The sequence below is a fragment of the Bombyx mori genome, chromosome 3 (assembly GCF_030269925.1).
Source record: "Bombyx mori chromosome 3, ASM3026992v2".
In the NCBI taxonomy this organism is placed as follows: domain Eukaryota; kingdom Metazoa; phylum Arthropoda; class Insecta; order Lepidoptera; family Bombycidae; genus Bombyx; species Bombyx mori.
In genome coordinates, this window is record NC_085109.1 from 8,145,122 (window position 1) to 8,160,014 (window position 14,893).

General features: G+C 37.2%; 1 protein-coding gene across 1 annotated transcript; it reads left to right on the plus strand.

Annotated features, from left to right (window-relative positions):
- The first annotated feature begins 11,322 nt into the window (after nt 1-11,322).
- Nucleotides 11,323-14,663, plus strand: LOC101736586 (clavesin-1). The gene has a single exon (XM_004931712.5). The coding sequence runs from the start codon at nt 11,451-11,453 to the stop codon at nt 12,438-12,440; it is 990 nt and encodes a 329-aa protein (XP_004931769.1). The 5' UTR covers nt 11,323-11,450; the 3' UTR covers nt 12,441-14,663.
- The last annotated feature ends 230 nt before the right edge of the window (nt 14,664-14,893 follow it).

Here is a 14,893-nt window from a genome sequence, read left to right on the forward strand (position 1 = left end):
AAAAATAAAGTAATTGTTTACAAATGTTTTCTTAAAACTAAAGCTTGAAAATAAAGCTAATACATACAAAAAAATTTTGGTAAATAGAGATTTGTTTTGATTTTTTTTTTCCTACCTACGCTGGTAGCCTTGAGAGGCTATTCCAGCGTAACCTTAACTAGTAGGTGAACTCACGGGGCTCAAACCTGACGACGTTGCTAACACGAACCCTAGCAAGAGCCGTGCTTCGCAGAATCTACCACCGGATCGGAAACGCGACCCACTGAGAAGATCCGGCGAGAAACTCAGTGGGCTGTGTCTGAGAGTTCATTTACTCGTCGAGCCCTTCGTCGCAAGCAACGGGTTCGACGAGAATGGTGACCGATGCTTGAAGTACCTAGAAGCACCGTCAGTGGTTCGGGAGGATCCGAGATGACGTGTTTTGGGCGACGTCGACTGCTTTCCATTCTGTCCGCAGGATCGGGAATGTAGTTACCGGCGGCCACGATGAGAGGGTTCTCGTGTCGTGCTGCTTTATCGAAGTGGTTTGTTTTGAAATTTGTATACATTATTCACGATTTTATTTAAACGGTAAGGTATCACGTATAAATATACCTAGTCAGGTCATAAATTCTGTCACATGTTTAATGTAAAATAATTGAAACAAGTTTATTCATTATGTAACCATTCATATACCAAAATGAACTTAACAAAACATAGATTCTTATGACACTAAAGTTTATTCAAAATGACCTCCGTGATTTTGAATACAGGCATTCAATCTGCGCGGCCAGTCGTCTATCGCAGCACGAACGAGGTCCATGTCAATATCGGCGGCTGCCTTAATCAAGGATGTCTTGAGTGACTCCAAATTGGGATGAGGCTTTGAGCACGCCTTTTCCTCCAAGTGTTGCCATATCTTGTAATCGAACGGATTCAAATCTGGACTGGAGGAGGGCCAGTCTTCGTGCCGGATGAAGTCGATTTCACGCGCCGCCAGCCAGTCTTGTGTGCTCTTCGCTCTATGAGCTGGCGCCGAATCTTGTTGGAATACCCAGTGCCTGTTATTGAACATGGTATGAGAAACAGGTTCCACAAGGTTCGTCATGACTGTATTTTGATACACAACTGCATTCGTTTTTACACCTTTCTCACAAAAATGTACCTCTGTTAAGCCCCAATAAGAAACTCCCAACCATACCATGAGCGAGGATGGAAAATGACCTCGTTGGACACGCGGAATACGGTTGCTCGCTTCTTCACTACTGTGTGCGTACACCTTATCATTTTGTTTGTTGTAGCTCTCTTCTACAGTAAAAATATTTTCATCCGAAAAAAGAATTTCCCGCGTACCGCTTCAACAAAGCGCGGCATCTCTTCAGTCTTAGGTCCATTAGACGAGCATTCAAACGATTTCCTGTTTTTCTTCAATATGCCCGAAGCCCTAAGTCTTCATTTAACACCCTTTTCACCGTGGTTCTGCTTAACCCCATCTGAAGGGCCAACAGTTCTGCTTACGTTTGGGATTTCTTTGAATTCGCGCCTTCACAGCTTTTATCACTGCTGGAGTCCTAACAGACCGAGGGCGACCACTTCTTGACCTGTCATCTACACTAGAGTCTTCATTGTATCGTTTGATGGTACGATAAACGAATCTTTTGGTTATATTCAAATTTTTCAGTATGTTAAAAATTTGAATTGGCGCGTAACCGCAACGATGCAACGCAATAACTGCAACACGGTCTTCTTTAAGCGTCCACTCCATATTTAAAAATGAGTAAAATTCTAAAAGTATACATTTTTATTTTCATGAACAATTCGAAATTCGAATTCAATAAACTTTTTTGTGGCCAGCATTCTAAAAGAAAAGTTTTTACTGTGTTACTGTTTTACTTAAGATCTGACTAGTTATAATAATATGTCTCTGTGCGTGCTTAGTGTGAATTTTTAACGTTCTCGATGGCGTAAAAGTTAACTCAAATTTGTATGCAGTTGGAACAGCACCCCTAGTGGCAAACGTTCCAACTCCATACTAATTTGAGTTAACTTTTACGCTATCGAGAACGTTAAAAAAACTCGCACTAAGCACTTGGTAACACCATTTTAATAACGGATTGTTTATTTTTTTTAAATACAAAATCTTTTCACTACTTCATATTTTGTGCACAAACATTGAAACTTTGTATAGTTAATCGTCGTTATGCACTAATTGGCTTCTCGTTGGGTAATGCACGCATCGTTGCTCGTGTGCTGTGAACTATTCAGTTGATGATGTTAATTAATGCTTTTTGTTTTCCAACAACATGCAAAAGAATGAAATGTTTTCAGCCGACTTAAAAAAGGACGGGGTACTCGACGCGATTTATTTATTTTAAAGCTGGTGCCTCACATGTAGTCCCATTTAATAAACGATAAATTCGAACCGGTACTATTTTAGGTGTTACTTTTTTAAATAGGTATCCATAATAATGTGTATTTCATTGACCTGTAGTACATTGATGATACTCTATTTTATTATGTTGACGCCAGTTTTCTTTTTTGTCAAAATATTGTATTATTTTTTTGAAGATAGACAGACGAGCTCACGGTTCAATCAAATATGCTAATACCGCTATCCACTTTAAGATTTGAGGCTCTTCTTTTCTTTTGTATTTTTTTATTTTTCCCTACCTAATCGCTTGTGGCAAAGGTTAGTGCTTCGCTGACTCCACCGCCGGATCGGAATCGCTACCAAGATAATCCAGCGAGAAACTCAGTGGGTACAACAGTCTATGAGATGTTTTGTACAAAAGCTGCCCCACTTTATGATTCGGAACGTGTGACTGCTTCGAGGCATAAACAGCCAAGAAGTAGTATTTACCCCAACAGACTCACAGGACGACCAATAATTACACAATTAAAAAAATACTGAATTTATATTTAATACACTACGTTATTACGTCATCGCGGAAGTAATTCGTGAATATGTGATAGATACGTACTCACTCACCTATTTATTGAGATTGTCTTGGTTTAATAATTTAAAAAACTTAAATATCTATAACATTTATAGTAAAAATCTACCAAAGAACTTGTGCTAGTGATTTATTAGCGGTCTCGATTATTTTCTTATCGAAACTGTGGCTATCAATAGAGTTTATTTTGCGTGACTTCAAAATTCAAAGTACATATTTATTATGCGTCAGCGCAATTGGTGTGTTTATGTTTATTCAGAAAAACTTCTTCTACATATTTATAAAGGCGTTCTATTTATAAATACTTCCATATTTCTTGGTAAATAATTTCTCGACATATTTAATATAAGAACGAATGTGCGCGACTTGAACTCTCAAAAGTGACTCAGAACGCATAACTATCAGAGCAAGTTTAGGAAAAAAACTAATCGTTGTAAAACTCAATTTAGCAAAAAAACTATAGCCTCATCCAACTAATTTTCTAGATTCAGATGGACATTTTTCAAACGCCAATACACGTATGAAGATAAAACGACAAGTCATGGTGATTCTGTTAAGCACGTGACGATAGACTATGCGATTTCAGATTCATAAAGTTTTACCTCTCAATAAATATGAGAGCGCCTTGTAAAATTGATATGTCGTTCAGATTTATTTTTATTAAAAATACTATTATAACTACAGTCAAACCTGGATAAGCGAGAGTTCAAGGGAGCACAATCTCATTCTCGCTTATAGAGGTTTCTCACTAACCCGAATTTCTCGCTAATGCACCCTCTTAATTTCATTTCGCGATTTTCAAACGCATTCACTATTTTAAGTTTATCATTTAATGACAGTACTTTAATTTTCCGTTTTGACATGATGCAGAACAGAACTTTCCTTCGCAATTGATTAACGATAAACTGAGTAAGTCCGACAAACAGGACGGTACACAGGCACACGAGTCTATTCGAAAAGAATGCGATAAAATAACAGCGTTATTTAGTTCCACGAAATAGAATAGGTTCAATATTGATGAGAAAACAATACAAAAACAATGGTAGGAAGTTCCACGAAAGTTAAGAATGAGTCATAAAATAGCAGATGTTAAATTTGTAATTCGTTTTGTCATTTGTTCCTCCTAAATAATATAAATAAATAAAGCTCGACTGTCGCTTATAGAGGTATAGATAAGTAGCAGTCTCACTTACGGAGGTCCATGAGGGAAAAACGACTCTCTCTTACAGAGGTTTCTGTTTCTCGCTAATAGAGGTTTGGGAGCTTATAATGACGGGTCTTGGCTATTACTCTCACTTATAGAGTTTTCTCACTTAACCAGTTCTCGCTTACCCAGGTTTGACTGTATATATATCTTAAGTATTAACAAAGTCATGTTTTTATAATAATCAACGACTAGTATAGCAACATCGGGCATGCCGACTATACCATATCTTCAACTGTTTCAATACCTAGTCATTTAATTTATTACCAGTCTAGGGCATAGCTCAACTAATGTTAAATTGTTGCCGTGGACACCACAACGTAAATGCGTCTGCTCAACTTAGTACATAAGATTGAAGTTACAATTGCTTTGTCGCAAACCTAAACTGTATTCTTGGAATAAATTATGGGACCGTGAATATACTCCCCTATTTTCCAAACCAAACGAGTTCCCGAGTAATTATCACAGTCCTATAATTACTCGGGAACTTGCTACATGCCCTACCATAAATATTTAAGATAAGACTGGGCAAGATTGTTTTACAATCGCACCGCCCGCCACCGGAGTAGAGTTCATCCATACTACCTGGAGCCACTGCGGTCATCCACAGTGCGTTTCCAGAGGTATTTTTTGCCACGTACCATCCGGCTATGGAATGAGCTCCCCTCCACGGTGTTTCCCGAGCGCTATGACATGTCCTTCTTCAAACGAGGCTTGTGGAGAGTATTAAGCAGTAGGCAGCGGCTTGGCTCTGCTCCTGGCATTGCTGAAGTCCATGGGTGACAGTAACCACTTACCATCAGGTGGGCCGTACGCTCTTCTGCCTACAAAGGCAATAAAAAAAATAAAAAAAAAGAATTTAAGAGTTGAGCACTAAAATTGGAGAGCATATATATATTTTTTTATTGGCTATGTAGGCAGACGAGCATGCGGCCCACCTGATGGTAAGTGGTTACTATCACCCATGGACGTCAGCAATGCCAGGGGCAAAGCCAAGCCGCTATCTACCAAGCAATCTGTACAATTTTTCTGTACAATGAATATAATAATATGTTTAAGAGAGCGAACAGAGTCATTAAAGTTCACTGACCTCAAATCGTATTTAAGAATGCTCAGATTTGGCGATTTAACAACGTAGTGGACAATCGTTCCGCCGACCTGCAGCCATCGAAGCGATTCACTGGATCCTCGCGTATTGGGTAAATCGCGACCGCAGACGCCTCAACTTCCAGCTCGTGCAAACGCTATAGTGTGGTGCACATCAACGCGGTGGCACAATATGAATTCGGATCGGAAGGGTGGCGTCGTACCCTCATCGAAAAAACGCAAGCCGAGTGTGACTATCATAAAAGCTGGTACCGGGATGTAAGAAAGGGCGCATAATTTTGCATTCGGATTTAAGCAACGAACGCAAAGTCATGTGGTCTATATCTCACACATTAGTGTACCTTTTCTGCAAGGGTACTTATAGAATTACTTATCTAGCCCTAAAGTCATTAACTGGCACCCAAAGGCCTTTTTTTTATTGCCCTTGTAGGCAGACGAGCATACGGCCCACCTGATGGTGAGTGGTTACCGTCGCCCATGGACTTCAGCAATGCCAGGAGCAGAGCAAAGCCGCTGCCTACCGCTGCCTAGGCCTGTAGAATGTAGCCTATCTAACCCTAAAGACGTTAACTGGCACCCAAAGGCCGACTCGCGGTAGCATTGACGCAGGTGCCGCAAGTGAAAACAGATCTCCTTATTTAGATCGGTTGGATCTCCTTGTTTAGATGACCTCGTTACTCTAGTGGTTAATGACCCCGATTTATTCTGCCCCAGTGCATTTATGCGTTCCAGTCTGAAGAGCCGTATTAAAAAAAAAACGATTTATATTACCACTTTATTTCTCAGCGTGTATGTAGAACGTACCAAAATAATAATTTTGTAATCTATCTATATAATATATAAAAATGAATTGCTGTTCATTAGTCTCGCTGAAACTCGAGAACGGCTGGACCGATTTGTCTAATTTTGGTCTTGAATTATTTGTGGAAGGCCAGAGAAGGTTTAAAAGATAGACAATATGAAAGCGCGGAATTAAATAAAAATAAGAATTTTGTTTTTCCTTTGATGTGGGGACACGTCGGATGGATTTTTACCTTTATAGCCACCATCCTCTTTTCTTAATGTGCACCTAGTATAAGAAGCTCTGTATTATAATACATTCCATACTCCTCGAGTAATAAAGGCTCACTTTTTCAAGCTTACCAGCCACTTAGTATTAGACTGTATTATACAGTTTTCGGAATGCTATTAAAAATATCTAAATCTTTTTAACAAAATAATAGAATGTCAGACAGATAAACACATTTGAAATATAATACATTTTTTGACAGCCTTATCATGAGAAATTCTTCCGTAACAAAGCATGTTTGGTTTTCTACATCCTAGATAATGTCAGCTTATCATAACTTATCTTGCGATCGATAAAACGACCTCGATCGTTTATCTTTATCTTTGGCACTTTATATTTAACGATACAAAATTAACATTGTAATATTGGTGATGTAATTATTATGTTGATCCAAATTTATCGTTGCGCGTCACGAATCTAGTATGTATTTACCTTAAGATTGCGTTCACGTAATATTATTGTACATAATTTTATGAAAATGATATTGACATAATATTAATTGCTTGATTTTTGGCTTATGCGTGGCTTAGTCGGTCTGATCCTGTGTGAATGGACCTTCCAATGATTTGTGGTTAGTTGGACATGGACATAAAGAATGCGGAGGACCGAGCATGTCGGGCCGCTATCTGCTGAAGATTCTTTTCAAACCTCCGCTGAAGAAAGACAAGCTATAGCGTATAAGAAACTCTGTAGAGAACGTTCATTACTGAGTTGTGTTGTTAAGTCGTAAAAGATAATAAACAAAAAAGACAACCAATTTAATAAAAAAATAATCAAAGATAAAAACAAAAAGATTTAGGATAATTGAGTCGACTATTATCAAAGCCGGCAATGTGACTTTTGGACAATTATTGGTAAATCAAAAAAACGAATTATTGACTTTGTATTCCATTGGCAGTCACAAAACTCTTCTGAACGACATCTTAGATAAATAACAGGTTAAGTATTAACCTTTATTTAATGCAGGTTTTGAACCGTATTCTTTGAAGGAGACGATTATATTCAAATCAATCTGTATTGACATATCAATAACATTTTTTTGTCCAAATGCACAGATTGCCACCTTTGATAATAGACGACTCAATTATTCAAAAACTGCTCGTCAGAAAATTAATAAAACTTCACCACAATCGGAACAAATGGAACGCTAGTTTTCAAATAATAATAATAATAATAAAACAATAAAAATCGGTTCATCTAGAAAATATTTATGAGTACATAATACGTATAAAATAATAGTCGAATTGACAACCTCCTGTTTTTTTGGAGTCGGTTGAAAATGGTGCTAGCACGTCAAAAACATCAGTTGTATGAAAAAAGGAGAAGAGCATAATCTAGTTTGCGTAAAATACACGTCTTAGTCCTTTTAAAATTTTTCGCTTCATTTGTAATTCTGGTGAACAATGACGGATAACATTTACGTCTATGAACAAGAGTATTTTAAGATTGCGAAATTCCAAGATAAATGATCCGCTCAGAAAAGACGTACAGATATTGTGCGTAAATGAATTGTGCTATTGTAATATTCAGTATACGTACTACGTGTATTGTTGAGTGCGCATTTACTTGGCCGCGTCTATTTTTACCGGCGCATCAAGCTAACCTATCGTCTGACTCAGTGCATGGGGCCAACGACCATGGCCTGTATCGACACGGTTCATTTCTTAAAAGTCGTTGCTCTTGATATTCAGACAACCTTTATTCGGAAATAAGGTTGGTTGAATATATCGAACGAACGAATGAATATATCGAACGTTTCCGTATACGGAACAGTGTGGTTTTTGGAACGAAGTTCCTTATGGGACGATGCGGAGGGGTACCTTAACCGGGAAAAAACGTCCGTAACGTAAGATTTTTATTATTTATGTATAGTCTTAGTATGATGGCTATACAGTGTCTAATGTATAGTCTACGTGATGACGGTTATTATTATTATTCATATAAATAGCTGTTTCTTTGTATATTATTTTATATATATTTTTATAAATTATTGTGAATAAAATAAAGTTGATAACTTTGTAAATAGTTTTATTTGATTTTTATCAATAAAAAATAGATGGGTGGACGAGCTCACAGCCCACCTGGTGTTAAGTGGTTACTGGAGCCCATGGACATCTACAACGTAAATGCACCACCCACCTTGAGACATAAGTTCTAAGATCTCAGTGTAGTTACAACGGCTGCCCCACCCTTCAAACCGAAATGCATTACTGCTTCACGGCAGAAATAGGCAGGGCGGTGGTACCTACCCGTGCGGACTCACAAGAGGTCCTACCACCAGTTTGTACATTGTACCATACAATTAAAAATGTATACCCAAATAATTATTTTCTTTATACCTCGAATAGAACTTAAAATTAATATTTTTATAATAAGGAACTTCGTTCATATCCGGTGTCCCACGACACCACACATCTTTTTTTTTAAAGATTATTTTATTAGATTGATACGTTTCTTCGCCTATCTAATCCCTGGCAGGCTCGAAGGACTATTCCAGCTTCACCGGACGGTTAGGCGACCTCACGGAACTCAGTCTTAGAGAAATTCCTACCATCTGTTCCTACTTCTGACTTCATTGAATCTGCCGTCGAATCTGAATCCCGCAAATGTATGTTTGTTTGTATGTAATCTTTGAAGGTCATTCTCACCAACTTCATAACGTCCGATATTTTTTTATTATACCAGGTTAAAATGTGTCTAAATGTAGGGTAAAAACTATAATAAAAAGAATATAATTTTATACTGCATAGATGGGAAATCGATCTCACCAAGAAGGTACCAGACCACTTGGAAGGTTACCCTTGCGATGGACGAACCAATTGCTTGCATGGGCGCCAGGAGAAGTGACGATTGCTCGTGGGGCGCATAACATCTGCCTACAGCAATGACACTGAATGATGACCACGACCGCTTTAACAAGAGTGATACGACAAAGCTAATAGTCACCACAATGCTGCCCTCAGCCTTGAGACATGAGTACGAAGTTAAAATTTTAAATTGTCTAATTGAAAATGTTTTAAGTTCTTAGTATTACCAGCATTCTCTGCCATTTCTGTTATCAAAATATACTATTCATGCATAACAAATTAGCTTCTATTTGAATAACGTGTTATAACGTTCATTATAAATACCTACCTGTTACGAAAATTACGATGACCACATGTGACTTTATAGTATTTATTTGGATAGTAATTGGCCACGCTCTGCATATTTTCTTTCAAAAAATTTAAAGATATAGGAATACTATTAATATTAGAAAATAAAAATTAAAAATATATAATTTGCTTATGAAAAACGACGACGGGTCGTTGATGTCTTTCACACGACATGCAAAATAAAATGTGAAGTCTCGAAAAATATCCATCCAGCAACTGATTCATTGCGATTAACAAGAATCGTGACTTAACGTTCTTCAAAAAAGGTAAGCGAATGTAATATCGAACAGCGTACGTTCTCGAGTGGCTAAAATAGCTAACGATAACGTCAATTATGAATATGAAATACTTAATCATAATAGTAATGGACAATAGTATACCGACGAAGCGATATCGGCTACGGATATAAATGGCCATCTAGTTAAAACAAAGCGCGGACGTAATACGTTTTTCGGCCACCCGTTTTATACGTTACAAATAAGGCTTCGAAGTTATGGTTACGTTACAAAGTAGATATCTGTCTCGTTCGCACACACGATTCGTCGTCCTTTTCTTGCTCAGCTGCGTCATCGCAGAAACCAGCCAGCCAATTGACCGGTATACCGCCAGCCTTCAGTTTTTCTTTTATTTATGTTTCGCTCTGACTGGGTAAGTTATGCTCCGTTTACACAATATTTTTTTACTTGCTCAATACTAACAATACTGTACTAGAAGGTTATTGTAAGTACACGCAAGTATAATTTAACAAAAGTATTAATTAAAAATATCATTTAAACTCACTAATTGCGATCAGATCGAAAATATAACCGTTTTAAACATGTAAATAATATTCAATATCGATCCACAATTAACCGAGAAATCGGTGAATATAAATATATAAATACATATTAGCGTAGAATCTTAAATGCTTTATACATTGAACAATCAAATTTTATTAATACCAGTGTCATTATTATATTATATATTTGATCAATTAATATTTGAAGTAATACTTTAATTATTTTAAATTCGGATTTGAGAATTGAGAACCTATGAACAAACATTAGATTCTATACGTCATATTTAAGTATTTCTGGCATTGCAGCCTTGATACACTTGAAGGAGCTTGAAGTAAATATCTGACGGTATTAGAATTTTTCATATTGTAGTTTATTTCGGTGTTCAGTATCAAAGTTATTTGGAAAGCATAATAAAAACGGCAAAATGTATTAGTGAAATTTTGAGAATCCAAAGCGAAGTGAAGCAGTACTTTACGCCTATTTAAAGACACGAAAGGTTCTTGTGGTTCTTAATGGTTCTTAAATACAGCACACTTATAATTGTTTGTATTCTCTTTGTATTTTACATCACATATTAAAATACAAAGATATCGCATATTCCATGGGGAGTAGTATGTACTCTGAGTAATTGATGGAGATGATTCATGTATCTCTGTTTTAGTATCGCCCAGCGATGCAGTCGGAGCACCTGTACTATGTGAAATCGCTGCGTTCATCCATAGCGCATTTCTAGAAATACTTATTTTATGCCACATACCGTTCCTATTAACCCACTGAGTTTCTCGCCGGATCTTTTCAGTGCCCACCATAAGTCTACGTGAAGCCAGAAAGCCCCTCGAGCCTACTAGCAGATAGGATGTCCATGAGCGACGATGCCTACTTAACATCACGTGGGTCGTATGCTCCTCTGTCTATAAAGACAACATAAACTTTCTACATTTTAAAAAGTAGACAAATCTTAATTAAATTTCGTAAAATAAAATACGCTTTCAATCCTCATTTCGGTTGAGGTTAGTTATTAGTCAAGTTAATAGTTAATATGGCGATGTAAACGCATCTTTATACGGTTTAATGAACGGATAGCGATGGCGGCGGCGCGACGCGAGCTCGGTGCGCAGTCGGTTCCGAACTTCGAGCGGCGCGCGCGCAAACACGCGTTTCAACTGTGAAAGGCCGCATGACTCATACCTAACTAAACCAGTAATGAACGAGTACGCCGAATACGATTGGAAACTGCATCAGATGCAAAATGAACGGCTTTGTGAAGTGACTAGAAAACGACTCACAGACGGTGACAGGCAACGGGCGCTTTTGGGCCTAAAAGAGGCGGTGGATTCGAGCCTCAACCTCGCCCTACGAGACAAAAGCCGATGTCAAGATGACAATTTTTTGAGGAGATTTTTATACGCGCGTAAACACGACGTACAACAGAGTTTCGAGCTTTTGGTTCGTTATCATCAATATCGGCGGGAACATGACGAGCTGTGGGCTTCGGCAGACGGGGGCGTGTTACGAGCGCTCGCCGACGGGTTGCCGGGTGTGTTGGCACAACGGGATAGACGCGGGCGCTGTGTGCTCCTCGTGTTCGCCTCGAACTGGTCTCCTCAAGCATGCTCATTAATTTCAGTCTTTAGAGCTCTGCTTCTTACCATTGAACGCACACTGGCGGATATCCAGAACCAAGCCAACGGATACGTAATTATAGTGGATTGGACCGAGTTCACCTTCAAACAATCGTGCAGTTTACAAGCTAAGGTATTGAAAATGATGATTGACTGTTTACAAGATTGTATGCCGGTGCGGTTTAAAAGCATTCACTTCATCGGACAACCTTGGTATGTTGAGACCGCTCTCGCCGTCATAAAACCGTATCTCAAAGCGAAGACACGGGAACGAATAGTTTTACACGGTAACAATTTGTCTACTCTCCATGACGCTTTACCTCTTGATATCTTACCGGCCGAACTTGGAGGCGAAGGTCCGTCATATAATTCAGAGCGTTGGCTCCAAGAGTTCTGTCGAAGTGAAAACATTCCTACGACACTTACAACACCAGTGACAGCTATAACAGTAGAGGACGACCTTCCATCGGCGAAGTTAAACAAAGCCTATATACAAAAGGACAGTGCAAACTTTTCATATCATGCTAATGAGAAAAGTGCTAAATCGGAGTTGCTACGTGATAAAGATTGACCTTATCGGAAGCAGTGTCCGTGCATAGTTATATAGACAGCTCCCTTCCTGGGCACGCCACCGGAATATCGATACGTTTCGCGTGGTTCGGTATGCATCATGTGATATCAAGTGTAATTTATTTATGTATAATACTAGAATGCGCCTCGTAAGAAAAATGAAGTTTAAAATAAATTGGATTATCCGTTTGTAGTTTAACGGTAAAATGCATTTATATGGGCTCGGATTAGGACGGTTTTTCTAGTTGGTTTAGTGAGAGTAACGAATTCACAGCAGACATCGCGGTCGGTTTGTCTTTGTTGTGTGGTGTAAGGGATGAGTCAGATGCATTGATCGGATGAGTGGGTGTTGATGAGACCGGAGCATCCTCCACGTCCGGCTGGCATCGATGCGCCCGCACGTAACGGTGCACGCTCTCATTTCGACGCGCATCCGCTCACAACGATCGTGAGCAATTTAATAATTCCGTCCATGTTTGAATAATATTAAATGTGAAATTATTACATACGACCAAACCTTATATATATTTATTATAGATCGAATACATAAAAACATGCTTATCTTATTTTAATTGTATTAAATGTAGTTGTCTAATGATGAACTGTTATGATGCAAAATATACGAAAGCTTCACAGTAAGCATCAACTGTAAGATGGTACCTAAAATTTATGCTCTGATGGTTTTTCATATGTAAGTACGTACGTAATAAGTTGTACTACTCGATTTGTTTTTGAAAAATTATCCCATAACGGGTTTAATCAATTGTAATATTATTCGCAAACGTCTTACGAAATTACCTTTCAATCAAATAAGCAATGAAACTTGAAACATTCAGTGTGACATTTGCAAACAGACAAAACATAAAACAATACCAAAACATCAGTTCCATCTAGTATTGTAAGAATAAAATGATAATTACTTTAGAATATTTCATTTAAATTATTATTTTAAACTTTAAATAATTACTCTTAGATGCATTAATCATGAGGCTTTCTGCGCATTTACTATCAAATAGTCTGTTTAAATGCATATTTACGGTTTTTTGCATATGCGTGCTTGCGATAAAAAAAAAAACTAGTTAAGGAATCTAGACTGCATAAAGCTAAAACGTTGTCTCTCAAATGCTAACTTATAATGCGATATAATGTTTATTTTTCACGTTTGTGATCTCATATAATATTAAAGAACTCGCTGTTTGGTCGTGGTTTCATCGTATCAATATTGACAAGTGAATTTATCGTTTTCGTTCATTCCAAACACAATATTTGTCTGAATTCCCGAGCGTCTAGATGTAGACTTTGAAATAAAACTAAGATATTGTCATTGAAACTGTTAATAGTATTGTACGTGTTAACAAAGAACGCATGTATACTTAAAAATTTACAGCATAAAAATTAACTCCAAAGTGCTCCTTACTTTATACTTAAATAAACAAATAAGACTTGTTTACATATGAGTCGTCTATTAACAAAGGTGGCAATCTGTGCATTTGGACAAAAAAAAAATTATTGATATGTCAATACAGATTGATTTGAATATAATCGTCTCCTTCAAAGAATACGGTTCAAAACCTGCATTAAATAAAAGTTAATACTTAACCTGTTATTTATCTAAGATGTCGTTCAGAAGATTTTTGTGACTGCCAATGTAATACAAAGTCAATAATTCGTTTTTCTGATTTACCAATAATTGCCCAAAAGTCACATTGCCGGCTTTGATAATAGTCGACTCATATATGACTATGTTTTTGAGAATATCGTTTAATCGCCAATTTTCCTAATGACTAAAACGTTTTTATTGGGTTCTGGCTTTCTCAATTAAATCCATTGATCTATATCATGGAATGTGTAGAATTTATATGAGCACATTATTGTGAATGAAATCCTAAATTAAATGAAGTATGTGAAGATTATTCGAAATACGTTTCAACAGTATTTACATAATAAAATATTTAAAAAATGCTTCATTGCTTGTACTCCTCCTGCTCTCTCTTCTCTTCTTATATAATTAGACTTTTTATTTTAGGTTACACTGTTCATTAATAGATATTTTAAAATGACATTGAATGTACCTTTAAATTTATATTAAAAGTACGTATTTTACGATATTTGGTCAAAGATTTTTGTTTTGTTTACGTCCTATAAAAATAGTTATCGAATAATACGACTGAAACAGTTCAACTGATATTAAAAATTACAATAAAGTATTGAATAAAAAACACAACGATTTTTATTTTAACACGAAAAGCCTCCAATTGATACTTACATATTAATAGCTGCACGTGTTTCCGCGTTTTTTGTCGTGGAAACTTTCGTAAATTCAGTGTTTAGAAAATCACGTTCAAAACCATACTATAAGGGGCCGATTGAGAAATTGATTCGAACCGTTCTGTGGTAATATAATCGTGTAACTCAATGTAGCATGAACGCGCAAAATCTTTAAGAAAACAATTG

Bases quoted from the DNA above. Each gene is read 5' to 3' on its own strand.
- LOC101736586 (XM_004931712.5), top strand. From the start codon at position 11,451: ATGAACGAGTACGCCGAATACGATTGGAAACTGCATCAGATGCAAAAT.